At 40.3% G+C, this 18,285-nt stretch overlaps 2 protein-coding genes and 2 non-coding genes across 5 annotated transcripts; 3 read left to right on the top strand and 1 right to left on the bottom strand.

The window, feature by feature from the left end:
• Positions 1-51: 51 nt before the first annotated feature.
• Positions 52-140, bottom strand: trnar-ucu. The gene is given in 2 exon segments: positions 52-87; positions 104-140. It is a non-coding gene; the product is annotated as a tRNA-Arg (tRNA).
• A 1,729-nt stretch (positions 141-1,869) lies between these two features.
• On the top strand, positions 1,870-12,135 carry coro1b (coronin, actin binding protein, 1B). 2 transcript variants are annotated; one of them, XM_038730717.1, is made up of 11 exons: positions 1,870-2,307; positions 3,766-3,971; positions 4,244-4,366; positions 5,095-5,224; positions 6,608-6,789; positions 6,948-7,067; positions 9,162-9,266; positions 9,381-9,526; positions 9,935-9,992; positions 10,154-10,486; positions 10,584-12,135. In XM_038730717.1, the coding sequence occupies exons 2-11, from the start codon at positions 3,768-3,770 to the stop codon at positions 10,704-10,706; spliced, it is 1,524 nt and encodes a 507-aa protein (XP_038586645.1). In that variant the 5' UTR covers positions 1,870-2,307; positions 3,766-3,767; the 3' UTR covers positions 10,707-12,135. The 2 variants fall into 2 exon arrangements, with proteins under 2 accessions (XP_038586645.1, XP_038586644.1); XM_038730716.1 differs by having other exon boundaries at positions 1,872-2,307; positions 3,748-3,971.
• A 1,689-nt stretch (positions 12,136-13,824) lies between these two features.
• si:ch211-119e14.1 (retrotransposon-like protein 1) lies at positions 13,825-17,031 on the top strand. Its single transcript, XM_038730719.1, has 3 exons — positions 13,825-13,979; positions 14,809-14,951; positions 15,868-17,031. The coding sequence occupies exon 3, from the start codon at positions 15,870-15,872 to the stop codon at positions 16,518-16,520; it is 651 nt and encodes a 216-aa protein (XP_038586647.1). The 5' UTR covers positions 13,825-13,979; positions 14,809-14,951; positions 15,868-15,869; the 3' UTR covers positions 16,521-17,031.
• Positions 17,032-18,206: 1,175 nt separating this feature from the next.
• Positions 18,207-18,278, top strand: trnaa-cgc. The gene has a single exon. It is a non-coding gene; the product is annotated as a tRNA-Ala (tRNA).
• The last annotated feature ends 7 nt before the right edge of the window (positions 18,279-18,285 follow it).

The following is an 18,285-nucleotide window of genomic DNA, read 5'->3' on the forward strand; positions in this document are numbered from 1 at the left end:
TGAAAACGGACAGAAGCAGCTTCTCATACACAAGTCACGAAATCTAAAATGCGACTCCGGTGGGACTCGAACCCACAACCTTTGAATCTCTTCAATTCGTGCCTAGAAGTCCAATGCGCTATCCATTGCGCCACGGAGCCACCTGTTGCACATCTGACACATGACAATATTTAAAGTATGACTCACACGAAATCTTATTTTCTGTTACGATAACTTGTATGTTTTTTTTGTCTCCTGCGACACCACCGTTCACCTCAACGAGTTCACAATACAACTTTAGAGGAAAAACAAATGAACCTGCCATGTGCCATTTTAAACACCAGGTGGCGCTGAAGGATCATATATAACAAGCTCAGCAGCGTATGTCTCAACAGCGACCAATTACACGTCATCACTGTGTAAAAACACATCACCCATTAGAGTGCCATTTTTCAAAGTCTGGGCCAGGGTCCAGGCCTGAGTCACAAAAAGATTTAAAACCGTCCTCAAATTATTGTAAAATTTGTATCCGACGATGCCAAATCCTTCTCCAACAAATGACATAATGTTAAAAACACAGTGGGTCACTTCTCTGATAAAGCAGCAGGGTAATATTTTCTTACATTAGTTTATAATGTAGTCTGCACTGCAGTCAGCAAACGCAGCAGAGGGGAAAGCTGGAGAGAAAATACAGTCCCCCTGAGAAAAAAAGTTTGAAAACCCCTGTAATAAAACACAGGAGATGAGTTGATGGGGAGACGGAGAGGTGAGAGGGAGTGGCGGGGAGGATGAATGAATAGCAGAGAATGATTATAGTGGATGTCTTATCACTCATATTCCTCAGTAGCTTATTCCAAGCCTAGTCCTAACTCACCAGTCTATCCTGACCAGTTTATCACAGCTCTAGAAACAATATGTATCTAAATAGCATATATATATATAATAAATAAGATTATTTAAAAAGGGAATTTGTATTAACATAAGCGATGTGATTGAAATACATTTTTAATGGCATGTTGTTACCTGTTGTGGGTTCGAGTCCCACCGGAGTCGGGTCGCATTTTTCATCTGCTTGAGAATCTTGTATGAGAGAGGACAATTTATTGTTCTGATTGATTGATTCAATATACTCCCCACTTTCTTTCTTTCTTTCTTTTTAACTTATTTTTTGTGGACAAAATGTTTTGACATTTCTACGAATTATCTCTACAAATAAACTAATAGTGAAACCATACAGTCAGTGTTGGTGTATACAACCCATCTCAACCTCAACCATAGAGTAAAGCACGCCCTAGGGTTTATTATTCAGGCAGCGGTACAGCCTGTTTATTATTTGTGCCAACTTCCGTCTTTTCGTACGTGCTTTTAGTTATATTACACCCTCATTTATCTTTCAAATTCAGCAGAAGTTTGAGTCAAACATTCTTTTATCTGCTTCGGCCTCTTTGTAAAGTTTACAACAGCCGACACGGTCTTCAAAAACTGGCATACAAATTAAAAATCATACGTCTCTGTTTCACGCATGCGTGTTACTTTAATTAACGTTAGTTTGTACATTTATCGAATTGAATTCCATTTTATTTATATAGCGCCAAATCACAACGGAGGTTATCTCAGTGCACATTCATTGCCGTCTTCACAATATTATTTAGCCTACAGAGATCCAGCAATTCCGATCATGAGCACGTATCTGGCTACAGTGGCAGAGAAAAACTCCCTCTTACAAGGCAGAAATCTTGTGCGGAACCTCAGACTCTGGGTGGGCCGTCTGCCTCAACCGGTTGATTAAACTACCTCATGTGTCATCCTCATGCGGTTTCTGGACGTTAACGGATGATAGCCCTCTTGGCTCCTGCGCGTCTTTGACATTTCCTGCCATGAGCGGAAGTGTCTGGGATTCTGCTCTGTCCATCGCTACAGTTCAGTCATTTGTGAAGGGAGACAGGGCGAAAACCGCCTGCATCCCTCCCCACATCGCCAACACCACCACCACCACCATCAGCCGGGCTCCGTACAGCGTCGCCGTGCACGCTTTAACGTAGCCTTATATTAGCACGGGACATGCGCTATCAGCTTAGACACTTACTACATCAGCCATGCGTAGTTACTGACTGACCAACACGAGAATAGAGCAATATGTGGCCAATGGGTCTTTATTTCTAATGGACCTATTTTATTATAGGTTTGCGCAATCTACGTGAACGCCTGCCTGGACACAGGAGAGGATTAAATTACTGTTGCTGGTGGATTATTTTATTGGCCTCCTCTTGTCACGCCCGAGTCTTTGGTGATCCGTTTTCCAATTAGGAGAGGGCGCTCAAAAGCCAGGTATGCTATTGTACTCGACATTAATAACCATGCCACTTTCCCTGAAATGTCTCATTCGGGGTTTAACTACGTAATAATACACGTCCTTTGTTGCTCGTGCCTGTATTTAATCTCTGCGAAAGCCACATTTTATCCTGAGCAGACAACAATAGAAACACGCAAATGGTGGACAAATACAGTGTGGGTATTTTGTAACGCTGTTGCTGGGAATTTAAGGCACCGTTATACAATGAGAGAACATTATTTAATAACACAGTTACAGTCCAGGGCTCTACTGTGTAAAATTACATGGATGTGGAGCAGTTTTATCCTCACAAACTACTGAGGGTGCAGACTACAGCCTGGATACCTGATAAAATACAATTTGCTTTGACAACTGTTAATCATTATGGCATATAGAGTTACTGGCTCCCCTGCCTCAGCAGCTCTGACTGCCCAACCCCCTTCCCCTCACTGCCACAGCATGTTGTGGTTTCAGGCGGATCATGCCCTTTTGTCCACTGAAGCCTGGCTGTACTTTTTAGGACCGACTCCCACAATGAAAGAATTTCCCTGCTGTTTTGACAACCTCCCTTTTCTCTCTCGCTGGTCAGGTTTTTTGTTGGGGATTCACTGAATGAACTGTAAAATAACTGAATGTACAATGATTTTAATTAGCTGGTTGCAGAAAGCCATAACAAAGTTCATTTGTGCAGCTTTTTAGGAATGGAAATGACTAGAGCAATTTGGCATGCATGCATTCTTAGTTTTTATTTGTGTGTCAAACATTTAGCCCAAAGCAGCATTTATCATACAAAATTTAGTTTTAGTTGTACAACACTAAAAGAAAACCAGCACGTTTAATAATAAGGTGTACACTGAATAGCAGAAGAAAGAAAATACATGCCTCAAGCCAAACATGTTTCTTATGTGAATAGCCAATAATGTCATTGTGCATTGTCAATGTTTTTATCTTAAAATACAAGGTTCCCTGTGAAAAAGACCTATAAAATTAAATTATACTTATTTTCTATATAATTAAGGTGGCACATTGAAGAAGCCATTTTATTAAATGTAAATGTAATGGCCTTAAAATGTTGAACTATCGAACAACTGTATTACCAAGTCATCTGTAGATCTTATGTTTTACTTTTGCACAGGCTGCAACAGATGATTATTATTTTTAAAAAGTCACAATTTCCCAGAGTCCAAGGTGACATGTAAAGTTGCTTGTTTTGTTGAACCAACAGTTAATAGATATAGTCCAAAGATTAAACCCGAGATTTGAGAAGCTGGAATTAATGGAATACCTATGAGCTGCTCTCATTTGATCACATTTGCACATTTAAAGTTATGATAGAAAGTATTAAGTGAAGTCTCACTTTGCTTTAGTGTTTCCTCTCTTTACTATCCAGCTGTATTTGCCATATAATTCACTTGTCATATTGTTGTTTTGTTTAGTTTTTTTGCCCTCCACAGATATGTCTTTCAGGCGAGGTGTGGTAAGGCAGAGCAAGTTCCGCCACGTCTTTGCCCAGGCGTGGAAAGCGGAGCACTGCATCGACGATGTCAGAGTGTCCCGCGTGACGGGCGACAATCCCCTCTGTGCGGTCAACCCCAAATTTATCGCCGTTATCATCGAAGCTGGCGGAGGAGGGGCCTTCCTCATTGTTCCGATCAGCAAGGTTCAGTTCGCCCCCCTTTTCTGTTACATTCAGCATCAAATAAACAGTGGATCAATATTTTTTAAAAGCCTCCATCTAGTTTCCCATCTTCCACTCTGCTACTAACAGCAATATGTCAGCATCTCTTTGTCACCTCACTCCATGTCTCGCTAATGCATATGCAGCATTTTTACAAAACAAATGCTGGAAAAGGTTACACTCCTGTAATGTGTTAAAGTTTCTCTTACTAGCTGTCACGGTGTCGTGATTTGAACTTTGCGTTTCTCCCACAGAGCGGCAGAATCGATCAATCGTGTCCCACAGTGTGCGGCCATGCGGCGCCGGTGCTGGACATCCAGTGGTCGCCTCATGACGACAACATTATTGCAAGTGCCTCAGAGGACTGCACAGTAAAGGCAGGTTCACAGTTTCAAGGCTCCTCAAGCTGGTGGTTTGTGGCTCTTTATCTGATATCTGTGTCGCCTGCTGTCATACAGTATATGACACAGGTCATTCTGACCACAGTTGTGTGAACTAGATCTCTAACTGTTTCTTTCTTCCTGTTAAAGGAGGTAATCTATTGTTGTCGCACTAAGAGCAGTTACTGTTTTACTGTCCCATCATGTAAATGCTGTTTAAAAGCCTTTTTTTTTATTCTGAAAAGACTGCAGAGGCCAAAGTGCTCAATCGCTTTCACGTGCTGGTTCTGCACAAAGGGAACAAATTCCACCAACCAGCAGCTCTTAAGCTTGCTGATTAACACATTACATATTTTTTCTTTATTCTGTGCAAAAAGAGTAAAAATGACAATTTGTGATTTTTACAAGGGGTTACAGTATGTGCTGGACTAGTCAGGCTAGCTGTTTTACCATGCTTCCAGTCCTTAACCCTAATCTAAGCTAGCCACCTGGCTGTAGCATCATTCAACAGACAGACTTGAGAGTGCTGTCAATCTTCTCATCTAACTAAGAGTGCTTCCCAAAACTATTCTTTTAAAAAGCTCAACTCTTCTCTGTGAGCTATTATATATACATGCATCATTTAAAACATCAGCAGCTCTCATGATCCCAAATGGATCCATCATGATATACATTACTGTAAAGGCATTCTCAAACAAATGTCTGCTGTGTCTCGTTGATTAAAGGTGTGGCAGATCCCAGACGGGGGCCTGACGAGTCCAATGACTGAGCCCGTTGTAACCCTCGAGGGACACAGTAAAAGAGTGGGAATCCTGGCTTGGCACCCAACTGCCTTCAACATCCTCTTGACTGCTGGTGAACTTCATTTATCACATTCTGGTGCCCCGTAAATGGTTGCGAAAAAAACAACTTGGATTGTCTGCGACTGAGATCACCCGCTGCTCTTTCTACCTGTGCACTGTAGAGGGCAAATGCGGTCTATATGTTGTTTTACATGCATTTACATAAAAACAAAAAGGAGGGCGTGTGCTGGCAGGTAATGTCAAAGGTCTGTTTACCTCACACAACGTTGTGAGCTGCTGTCTTCTGTTACTACAGGCTCTGTTTATAACCTATAAGTGCATTACTTCTGTTAGATAAGGCTCGACATGAGATGAACTCACCTTCCTTGTACCTCAAGCAGTCACAGAGGCAGACTGTTGAACTATGATGATTTTATTTTAAAACTTGGCAAATAATGGAGTTATAATGGATACATTTAAGGTGGCAAAACATGATCAAATCAAAGAGAAGGCTAATTGCCCTATCAGTTGTCTCTAGAACTAGAAGAATCATATCTCTGTAAAATTTGATATTAATGACTAAATGTGAAAAAAACATCCTATAGATATTATTTATCAAGAGTTAAACTCTCAAAATCTCAGCTAATCTGCTTCATCAGGACTGTGTGGGTGTGGTTAGGTGAGATATTGCTATATTCTGATTGGTGCTCAGGTGCTGCATGACATCACCTTCTTCCAACTGAGCTCTGTCCCCTTCAAACCCACAAATACCAACTAACCAAAACGGTTCAATGTTCAGTGTTGTATTTACGTGGGACCTCACTGCTCATGGCAAGAAGCTGACTGAGACGCTAGGTTTTAAGGGCATCGGCATGGCATGCTGAACCATGTACCAATCACACAACGGTTGATGGCAAGTGTGTCTGGTTGGGAGACGAGGGAGAGGTTATGCCTCAGTAATATAGTGTGCTGTTGTCAGGAAGGAGGCAATCACCTGCAGCCACTGCACTGTATTTGCATGCAAGCACGCACCTGTCACATGCCAAGCCACCTCATTCTAGATCTAAGAGCCAACACACAACAAAATACACCCACGGTCATTACATTTCTTCAGTCAAGTTGCTTCCTCTTAAGTTAATTAGGCCACATCGATCCAATCCTCAGAAACACCACTTGGCGTCCTGTTGTACTAATGTACATCTTGCATTGCACTCATAGATCCTCCTCTTGGTATACAATGCTCTTTAAGTATTCCAGTTGTGCCGTATCATTGTTCTTCTTATATATGTATTTATGTATATCTATGCATCTTGGTGTTGATATTTGCCTTCCTGTTTTTATTTTATCATCTTCTAAAGCACATTCTACTGCTTTTGTATGAACGTTTATGCTGGCCTTGTTTCCTCTCCTATTGACAAACACCATGACACTGGATGTTGTGTCTTCCTCTCTCTAGGCTGTGATAATGTGATTTGTGTGTGGAACGTGGGCACGGGTGAGCTTGTGTACCACCTGAGTGACGCCCACCCAGACCTGATCTACAGTGTCAGCTGGAACAAAGACGGCAGTGCTGTCTGTACTGTCTGCAAGGACAAGGCTCTGCGTGTCATCGACCCTCGAAGGGGCACCGTCCTCAAGGTTATTTCACTTTTTTTGACTGTGCGAGCGATGCATACAAAAGAAGATATATGACACATAATGACAGTAGAGCAAATCACTTGCTGGGTATTTCCTCATTACCATGTTATGTTGCTTCTACATTAGTCCTTTATCACTCTCTTTATTTGTTCTCCTAGGTGAAAGAGAAGGTCCACGATGGCACCAGGCCAATGAGAGCTGTGTTCCTCTCAGATGGGAAGATCCTGACCACAGGCTTCAGCCGTATGAGTGAGAGACAGCTGGCATTGTGGGATACGGTAAGTCTGACCTGTCTTTTGTGGACCAGCCCAGTGTCACTAAGAATTACGTTCACATTGAACATGTCTGCAGCACACAATTGACGTTCACTGTCAATGCAGGAAGTAGTGTACGCTTGATTTAATGAGGCAGAAAGTAGTGGATCAAAATGGTGGATGAGCATGTTCATTTTTACACAACAACAATATGTCCGTAAGGCAAATAGGGGAAATAAACTATGGTATTTTTAAGGTTAGAGAGATAAAATATTTGGTTACAGGATATGTTCACGAGTCTGTCTTGGAAGAAGATATACTTTATTTAATCCCCAGAGGGGAAACTCAATGTTTTCACTCTGTTATTATATTAGTATACACACAGGTCTGAAAGACACACACATGCACATGCACAAACACGACCCATAGCAACACACGGCAGTTGGGGGTTCAGGAGCTTGTTCAAGGCCTCTTTCGGCAGTGCCCAGGAGGTGAACTGGCAATCATTTCTCCTGTTTATGCTGGCCATTTACTTCTAAATGCACGTTCACAGTTAGTGGTGGGGGGCAAAATCTACACTCCTCTTTCTGTGTACAAATACATTCTATGGTTTATCTCGACTTATTTAAGTCAACATGAGGCTACAGCAGTCTGAGCTAGTTAGTCAGTCAAATAAAGTGGATGTCTTCCAAAGCTACAATCGTTTTAGTACAAAGACTCTCTTTGTTACTGTGGACAATGTTTCTGTGTTGAGCAGAAGTGGAGGGACATTAACACAAAGAGGGAATGAAAAATTTAAAAAAAATTGGAAAATTACTGACTAACTAACAGGCTGTTGAAGCTTCACGTTAATTTTCAGATGAACCTTGGAATACATTATTGCATGGAAGAAGGACTGTAAGTGTTGTCCCCCATTACTTACATTGGAAGCACATTAAGAAGGGATCTTATAATAACCACTGTGCCCAGGACAAACGATAACAGCAAGCAAAACCTATTTCAGTGTTAATATGAACACCTGATTATTGTTTTACGACTGACTTGAAACATTGTGAACCTATGCACTAACCAAGTGTTTTACTTGCTTAAAGGTTCAGTGTGTACTATGTAGGAGGATCTATTGACAGAAATATGATATCCATAACTATGTTTTCAGTGGTGTATAAAGACTTTACATAATGAACCGTTATGTTTTTATTACCTTAGAATGAGCCATTTCTATCTACATACACCACGTGTCCTCCTCATATGGATGTCCCCATATTGCGCCGCCATGTTGCTACAGAAGCTCACATGGACAAACTGCCCTTCAGAGCGCGTTTTTGTCACTACGAAGAAACGTTAGTATTAGTAGTAGTAGTCAACTGGTTTATTAGTAGTAAGAAAAGAAGAGAAATTTGGTCAAATGGAGGCCCAGACGAATTCTTTAGCACAAGAGCAGAAAGAGTGTGTCGGCCACATAGACTGTATATAGATCGGCCACCGTAGCCTCTCCTGCGCTCTTGCAAAAGGAAGGGTGAGTGGTGACTGATGGTGCATTGATGTGGTTTTGGAATAAAAAAGAATATTTTTTTCCTCCTTGCATATACATATTTTGCAAACATGTAATTTGTAATATGGTTATAACGGTTAGTTTGCTGTCCATGTAGAGAGAACTAGATGTCTGTGTGTTGTTGATATGCTCTGATGATGCTAATCCACCACATCTTTGTAGTTGCGTCCATGTTGATTCCACATTCTGACTTAAGAGCATATGAACACACACTGAAGTCGGAAGAACGACTTCAAAGCTCGGGAAATAGGACCACCCAAGGAGCATGTGAATGCATCGTGAGCCACTGGTTGAAATTCGCAACTCTCACCATTAGATGCCACTAAAACTTGCACACTGAACCTTTAACCTTAAACATACCATGAACAGTTTATTTGCCATAACTACCATCTTTCCATAACCTTAACCATACTGTAGTTGTCACGCACAGAAGTTGTTGAAATAAGGTATGTCACTGAACATAATCCGTGGTTTTGTGTAACTGTTCAATATCAGCATTTTGTGGGTGGGTTGAATTTATGTTTTGTATGCAAGCAATAACAATTCAATGCTTTTGCTTTTTACAGAAAGATCTCTCTGAGCCAATGGCTGTACAGGAGATGGATACGAGTAACGGGGTTCTTCTACCCTTTTATGACCCTGACACAAACATGGTATACCTGTGTGGAAAGGTATGACCTCACGATGGTATAGAGAACACAGATTTACATAACCAGGAAAATCATTGTCAACTCCTGTTCATTTTTGGTTCAGTCATGTTAATTAGATAATCTTCTGGCTTTCAGGGGGACTGCACCATTCGGTATTTTGAAGTGACAGATGAATCCCCGTATGTCCACTTCCTCAGCTTATACAGTAGCAAGGAGCCTCAGAGAGGCGCAGGCTTTCTAAGTAAAAGAGGTGTGGATGTCAACAAGTGTGAAATTGCCAGGTAAATATGTTTTCCTGCATTTTATTTTAATTACTTTAAAGGATTGTCAAAAGGCTGGTGATATTCTATATATTTCTTATTGTCAACAAAGTAGAAACACATTAATAAGCCACACCTTTGCACTGTGTGACATGTTTATTTTAAGTCAATCCCACATACACCATTCTGCTGCTGTCAAGATCGGTCTGCAGCTGAAAATAGTCCCCTCAAAATACACTATTTACTCCTGTTTTAGTAATGTTTGCAAAGAACTACAATGCCCACAGTTACTGAGCCTTTATTTAAATTAGGGTATACTTGTATGTAAGTAATAAAACAAAACATTTAGGTTTATTGACATTAAGATACATTTTGAAGACACCAGCCTTATCCTTTTGTTGAGATTACTAATTTCCTGGCATTCTGTAGGTTCTACAAACTCCATGAAAGGAAAGTGGAACCCATTTCTATGACTGTACCACGAAAGGTAAGCCAAGCAAAGCCTTTAAAAAGTGAATCCTAATTTAAAATAACAAATTTATATTATTTATTATTTTAAAATGGAATTGCAAGCCTCCTGTGTGCCAAGGAAGTTGATCCAAAACTGTGTAATAAAAATACATATCTGTCTCCATCTTGCCTCCACAGTCAGATCTGTTTCAGGGAGACCTTTACCCGGACACAGCTGGCTTGGAGCCGGCTCTCCTGGCTGATGAATGGATTGCTGGGCAGGATGCACCGCCCTTGTTGGTCTCTCTGAGCGGCGGGTACATGGCTCATCCATCCAAGCACAGAGACACTCTCAGAAGCAAACCCCAGCTCGTCTCGCAGGACTCTGGGACTGGGGCCGCCCCGCCTTCAGCAGGCAGTGTAGCAGCTCCCGCATCTGCATACGTGAGCAAGGAGATGGAGGATGAGGTGCCACAGCCGCGAGTAGCCACAAGGGAGACTGATGGAAATACTGAGAGGCCAAAGAAAGAGGTGAGTAGACAGAATGAGATGTATTCACCTTTCTAACGTTTTCCATGCTCAAAGTTATTTTCTGATTCGTTCCATTTTCTCACCTCCCTTCTTTCAGGACGATGTGTTGAATGAGCTGTTAGCAGAAATGAAGGCCTTGCGCGCAGTCGTCCTCGCTCAGAGCCAGAGAATCGAGTTGCTGGAGAGGCAGCTGGCGCGGATTGAGGACGGGGATGTATGAGCAAGGCAGAGAACCACTACATTCGGACGGAGTTCTTACTAAATCCATAGACCATAGCCTTACTAGGAACAACAGTACCTTTAAGCTGTGTGAGTGGGAGAATGTAGTGTAGTGTAGCGTGTGAATCACACTGGCTTACAACCATGCAGACTAATGTGATGAAAACGAGACCACAGTGTATTCCTGTGATTGTTTTCCCGACTGTGGCAGAGAATGGGGTGTCATCTGCGTAGAGTGATTTCTGACAGTGAGATAATGTTTTGGTTGTTTTTCATATGAAGGAGTATTGTAGCAGCTATTAGATGGTGCATATAGTGCAGCTTTGAGCTTTGCAAAATCATCACGTTAATTTTGAAGGGCTTTGAAGGCGATGCAATGCCTCAAATTAATGCACAAAGTAGTGATAAAAAGCATTATCTTAAAGCTAATGAAGGTCAACATACTATAGCAAAGCAATGAAGTACCTCCAATATGATTTTCTTTTCTCTGAAGCACTCCCAACTGTGTAACTATTAGGGCTAATTTATCAGGTAGTTAAAGTTGCTCAACTGTGATGTCATATCGGACCAATTGTTAACTCATTGTGTAACTTGTGCTTTGTTTTACTACTTCATTATTATTATTATTATTATTATCATTATAGGACGCCGTGTGTAAGGTAAACGGTACGAAAAAATCTGATGGTGCACAAATCATAATCTTGACAGTGAGAATTATGTGAATAATAGCTGATGAGCTTGTAGTTGAATATTTATGTGTATCGTATTTCTGTGTTGTCTTTGCAGTCAGTGAAAAGGTAACAGTTGTGATTTTGTACCTCCTGTAACACCACGAGACAAGATATTGATAAGATAAGATATAAATACGCAGAAATACTCACCTCTTCCCTCTTTTGACACATTTGGAAAGGCTGCTATATCTGGTTCCCGCTAAAGAACCAGGATGGGGTTTTTTTGCAGAGCTGCAAACTTAAGACTTTTTAGTTGTCACTTTGGCCAAGCATCTAAAATGAGTTTCCCAATTGACACAGAGCCTAAATCACATGTATGACCTAACACTAGCTATAGTGCAATTCACTAAAACACTAGATTTTATTTAGCAATTCCAATGTTAAGTTAAAATGAAAAGTGAAACATTTTTCTACAGTCTGCAAATGAATGTGTATTGCAGTTAAAAGATGGAAAGTTCTGTATGAATGTTTTTTGTTGTGTTTTTTGCCATCACATTTAGAGGCATAATCTGTTACCTCTGCACCAGTCAGCGATCGTGTAACAATGGTACATTACACATCTAGCATATCCCTTTATTACTTAAGTCATTTATATTTCTTTATGCACTTACCTCTTAACACTAACTGTAAAACCACTAGCAGGTTAAATGTGACTACATTGTGACAACCCAATAAACATTAATTCCTCCTTTGTATTAATGGGATGGCTTCTCTGAATGTTCTGTTCATGATTATATGGTGATGAAGTTACGTTTAAATAGTGTACATATTGAGTATTTGACTCTGTGCCATGCAACTGCTGCCTATTCCAATTAAATAGGCACATGCACACACACAAAACACCTGGCCTCCATAAAGCATGCAACCTGAAGATTTCTCACATTTTACACTGGCTTTTGTGGCCATTTGTTGTCTGCTTTTCACATATTTTCTAAATATTCTGAAGATTGGTGGCCAGTTAAATCCCCCAGATGACCACTGCCATGTCAGAAACTACAATTTAGAGAAGCAGTCAACAGATTTCAGAGGGAAAAGATAGAGAGAACAGTTGGGAGTTTCACATTAGCACAGCAGTCTCCATTATAAATTGGAACTTGAGTACTCTTGTCTTTAGTAGGTCATCTAAACAAAATGAGCAACCAACCAAGACGGACAGAAAAAGGGCACTATATGACATGACAACAGAGCCGAATCTGTACTATGTGAAAGACAGTGGGGATCTTCAGATGACAAAGGGCAAACAGCAGCAGCTGGGAGTTTGCAAAAAGGCTTGCAACAAACTAATGGCAAGGCAGAATAGTCTGTGGTCTTACGAAAAGAAAACTAAACTCAGCAACTGTGAAAAGCACTATATGAGCAACCATCATGCATAAAACTGGCGATGAATGATGTTGGTGCTGTAGTTCTGTCTGTGTTGTAGTGTAGTGTAGTGTTAGTATGAGCCTAGTATCATCCAAAGGCAGCAAGGACCCAGATTAAGCTGGTAATACAACATGACAACTGCTCCATCCAGCAGTCAACTGCCTCAGAGTACAGAAATTAAAACAAACCATACCTTCCATTTTCAAAGTTGAAAGACACAAAAGAAGTACACAGGGTAAGGTGAAAAGAAAATAATGTAGAGAAAGAATAAAAATGACTTCTGGCATCTTCATTGGGCTTAAAATTTTTAAATATTTAAATAATTTCACACCATGCTTCTTCTCCATCTGTAAATTTAAAATGTTCATGATTGCACACCAGATAGTAATGTTTATGTCCTCAATTGTGTAATACAGTGTAACATTACTGTACTTATTAGGATAGGGTACATTTGACTTTGCTGATTGCAGGCTCTGTGGCTGCCTGGCCATCCTTCTGAAAACAGGATGTGGCTGACTTGTTTCATGTTCCGAAGTCAAGCGCAGCTTTTGAACTTCATCTGCTCTTTTGATTTGATTTAAATCTTATAACTGTAGAGTATAATACTACTGTACTATTTTCGCCAAGAATATCTGGATTGTGGTTTAGATCTCGGGTTGTCTTGGGCTCACATGGCACTTTACCCTGCGATCGTGTTCACCTCAGATGCTCCTTTTTTGTGTTATTGACAACAGGCTGACAAATATGACTGTACAAGCTTGAAATGTGTCACAGGAAATAAATATACTGTATGTTGTTTAATGTTCGTAAAAACATACTTAATGCATGTTGCATATTGTAACCTGCACCTGTGCTTCAAACTCTAAATGATATAAGTCAACTTTGCAAGCGGAAAAAATTCAAATTTGTGTGTCTTCCTCTTTCCATAAATAAATTGCACATTTTTATCTGTGCTTTTCACCACACCCTACTTGAGTTTGTCTTTGATCTGTATTCTCACCCCCTACAGCCTCCACCTACTTTAGCGTTCTTCACCACATGTCATGTATCACCCCTCTCTCTTTTTCACATGCTGCCACACTGTTCAACAGAACCTTAAACGACACAAGTCAGTCTCTTACCAGGGTTAGTTTTCTGGCGCCTTCTCACACGACAAACGTTATCTTCTGCTCACAACTTGGGTAAGTGTTTTACAGTTTATTTCCTTCCTTATTTCATATTTTGAATAGCTTCTTGAACGTGTTTTTGCTGCACACGTTTTTTACTTTTTCTCATTAAATTATAATGGTAATTCTTTCTTCTTAATGTTTTATTTGCTCTTCTGAAACAGCTCCATGTATTCATATGATGTTAATATTTCTGAGTTTAGATACTTGGGTCTTTTACTTGATGGACTTTACATGTGAAATAGTTGTATAATTATAGTAGTACAGGCTTTAGTTCACCACCTATAAGACAGTATTCATCATGCATTTCAGTGATTGTACCTTAAGTGCAATTACTTAACATCTCTATTTATTAAACATGTTGAAATACTGACTGTCAGATTGTAGTGTGATTAATTACCACAAAAAAAGTTTCCTCCAATGGCAGGCTGACTGATGCTGCTCAATTATAATTTTAACAGGAAACCAGCAACGCTGCGAGCGGTCTGCTAGCTTCCTGTCACTCAAGACAATGCAGGCATCTTACAGTCAAACAAGATAAAGGCAGACTTCCTGTTACATCTCCAGCATACATATGTAGGTTATATTACAATTATGAGCCCGTGGTTACATTTCAGGCATTTATAATAGTGTCAGGAGAAAACTTTCCCTCATATTATAACGCACTGGAGTGTATATTTAGAATTATTGGTATTTCTTCATAAGCCGCTTAACTTTGAGTGAGGTAAAACTTACAAGCCAAAGCAGAATCGCTTTTCCTTTGTCCAGATGATAATGAATTATAAACACATTTAGCAGGAAGCTAATTTACTCATTTACTTAGTTACTTTATTTTTTTTTATAGATCCTGATTGTAAATTTACCTATGGATCTCCTGACTTCACAACCGCTTTGAAAGGACAAGGAGTTTGACTGCTATATTTTGCCTGTAACTGTGACACCAAGCAACTGAGATTTTTTCTACTCAACAGGAACTTTTCTAAGGAGGTAAAGTACTCTTCTAATTCGAATCTGTCTCAGTATTGTGGAATTTACAGCTTGATAACATTGAGAGGATTTCTGGAATAGCAGGATTGAGAGCCGGTGCAAACAGCCTACATAATGTTGAGCATCTGTGTCATCCTGTTTTGGGTGACATTTTGATAGTACTACGGAAATCATGCAAACTAAAACTAAAAAAAATATATGTGAAGTGTGAATGTGAATTTGCTAAATCATCTTATCTTCCTTTCACACAAGCATTATATGACACACCACACCCATGTGGCACCCTAGTATGGGCTGAAAAAAATCATAAAAAACTATTTCCAAATACAAATGGCTGTTAGGGGAATTGTTTGATCTGGGAAATACACTGTTCACTCTCTGGCTAAGAGTTAGACAAGAAGATTGATACCACTTTCCTGTTTGTATAGTAAATATGAAGTTACAGGCAGCAGCCAGCTAGCTTAGCTTAGCATAGATAAGACTGGAAGCAGGGGGAAACAGCTAGCCTGGCTCTGACAAAGGTAACAAAATCCTTAAGCTCACTAATTTATATATATATTTTTTGTTTAAGCTGTACCAATACTGAAATGTAGGAACAACTGTGTGCTGGAATATTTCTTGAAGCCTGGAACCTTTGGACAGAGCTAAGTTAGCTGTTTCTCCCTGTTCCCAGATGACACCCCTTTTTCCAGACTATGTTGTTAAGCTAAGCTAACCAGCTGCTTCAGCTACATACAGTACCGTACAGTCATGAGAGTGACATGAAAGTGAAGAAGTGTATTTTCCAAAATTAAAAATAGTCAAACTATTTCTTTAAGAGACAATGCCACTAAAGACAAAAACATTTGTAGAAATTAATAAATCCCACTATGTGACCATGCTAACTCAGTGACCTTTCTCTCTCTCTTCACCTCAGGCATGGCTGGTGAATCTAAATCCTCACAGACTGTGCTGATCCTTTCTTTCTGCCTATTAGGCTTAATTGTATTGCTTATCTTCTTCTACAAGAAGTTGAACAAGGAGGCCGATGGAGAATATACCGTCCGGCGCATGGTGTATAAGGAAGGCGGGGTCAGGGACCGGGTGAGAGGTGCAGCATTAGCTCTGGGGACACGTGTCGGAGTCCAGCTGTGGCCCCACAGTGATGTTGACGAGGACGGAGAGGAAATGCAGGAAGTCCAAGATGAGGAGGGACAGGTGGAGGAAGGTAGTAGCGAGCAGAGTGACAGTGAGGAAGATGACCAGGAGGAGGAGGAGGAAGAGGAGGAGGGGGAGGAGGAGGGTGGGGAGGAGGAGGATAATGTGGAACTGGTTGGTAAGACAGAGGGAAACGACAGTGACACTTCAGAGAACCCTCCAAACTCCAGTTTGGAGGCAGGGGAGCAAACAAGGCTAACAGATCAGCCAGAAGCAAAGGGAGGGACGGGGGACGAGAAAGTGGTAGATGGGGAAGGTAAAGGTGAAGCAAGTGGAGGGACTGGATTGTTGATAGATCTCAAGCAGTTCTCTGGAAGTGCCATCTGGTCAGATGAAGGGGGAAGCAAGGACGTTGTTGTGACTGCACTGTGAGATCCTGAGGTGATGAGTCCCCCCAGTTAGCTGTTAAATTATATTTTGTGTAAATGGTATGCCATTTTGCCAAGATGAAGGTCTAAATGCTGTTCCACACTGCCGGGGAGGTAGTAATTTAAAAATACTGGAATCAGCCTAAATGACACGGACCATGTCCCAGATGCTAAAACCCCTACAAACTCCCTCTAAAAACACCGAAGACATGGCCTTGTTGTCTTCAATGGAAGCTACAGCTCTCGTCCCACTTTCTTTTTAGGCATCAGGATACAAAGGTGACTGATGAATGAAGCTGTTATAAATATGCAGGAGTATATTGGATTGACTGCCTGGATTTTGAATGTTTCAGTTAGAGTTTACCTGTTATAATGTAAAACTGCCTCGGCCTGTTATGAAATCATTGTATTATTATGTCATGCTGTTGTATGCTGTAAATTGTAGACTGTGCCATATGTTTTTTATTGCTTTACATTTTTTCCTAATTTACATGAAAATTAAAACAAAAACAGACTTTACTGTGTTCATATTGTTCTTAATGTCATATTTAGAGTGGATTCATTTAGGGAAGATTAATCAATTAAACTAAAAATAATAATTTAAATGGTGGGATAGTGATAAACTCAATATTTCTGAGGTTCTTGATAAAACAAATAATTAGAAAAATGTCTCCTTGGACTCTGGGAACTTGTGAAGGACATTTTTCTTTACATTATTACAGACTAAATGATTAATCAAGAAATCAATTGGTAGAATATCAACAATAAAAATGCTAGCTAGCTCTGTAGCACTAGTCATATAATTGTAAGTAGGAGTCAAACTTTCCATCAAGTGACATTTCATACAATAATCTTGTTATATTGTGGCCTAATGTGTTGTGAAAGGTTGTTGCGTTTATGAAAAGATCAGTACTCATTATGTTGAATATACTGCAAAACTATAACATTAAGTGGTATGTGTATTTGCTGTTTAAGGATATAATGATACCATGAAATAAAACTACAATAAGGTCACTAATCACTATAGGCCTGCACTGACACAATTACATATGTCACATAGTTTTATAAGTAAATATGTGTGTATAGCGTGACCAACCTGACTCACATTACATTTTATGACTGTAGGCCTTCTGCTCATGAGCAGTTTTTTTTGGCAAAATGTTTTAACGTTATATCGTTCATTTTGAGACTTTGTACACTGTAGCAGATTAAATAAAAAGTCGCTTGTTCACAGTCGTAGTGCAAAGGGCGTAGTACTTGGCAGGGATGGTACATGTCCCTACCAATATCCAGCAACTACTGAATTGTCCCCAAGTGTAATTTCAATCATAACAATTAAATATAACCACTCTTGTCTGTCAGCGTCTAATCAATATATTTGGTACACAAACGGTTAACAGCTCTTGTTCTGTGACGATGAGTGCAATGCGTTTTTAAGTTTTCTAAGATGATGTCCTCCCCCCTCATTCGGCTCGCAGTGGTTCAGCCCGCTGACTACCTTTTTCAGACCCTCGGCGACTTTATTTCTATTAATCTCCCGCTGGGAGGTGTTTTTATTGTCCCCGACCAGCATAACATGAAATATCCGCCTTTGTACTAGTGCCTTTTTCGTTACACTGCAGCTGCAGATCAACTTACGCCACATAATCAGCGTGAATATAGAAACAATGTTGCACTTCCGTTAACCAATGGGGATGTAGCTCAGTGGTAGAGCGCATGCTTCGCATGTATGAGGTCCCGGGTTCAATCCCCGGCATCTCCAGGAAATT

The sequence above is a fragment of the Micropterus salmoides genome, unplaced genomic scaffold (genome assembly GCF_014851395.1).
Source record: "Micropterus salmoides isolate LMB-PRFRI ecotype aquatic unplaced genomic scaffold, ASM1485139v1 Ms_hic_scaffold_2, whole genome shotgun sequence".
Lineage (NCBI taxonomy): Eukaryota > Metazoa > Chordata > Actinopteri > Centrarchiformes > Centrarchidae > Micropterus > Micropterus salmoides.

Coding starts and splice junctions, on each gene's coding strand:
- coro1b (XM_038730717.1), top strand. CDS start 3,768: ATGTCTTTCAGGCGAGGTGTGGTAAGGCAGAGCAAGTTCCGCCACGTC. Junction 6,790..6,947: donor GAAGGGGCACCGTCCTCAAG/GTTATTTCACTT, acceptor TTGTTCTCCTAG/GTGAAAGAGAAGGTCCACGA. Junction 9,267..9,380: donor TGGTATACCTGTGTGGAAAG/GTATGACCTCAC, acceptor TCTGGCTTTCAG/GGGGACTGCACCATTCGGTA.
- si:ch211-119e14.1 (XM_038730719.1), top strand. CDS start 15,870: ATGGCTGGTGAATCTAAATCCTCACAGACTGTGCTGATCCTTTCTTTC.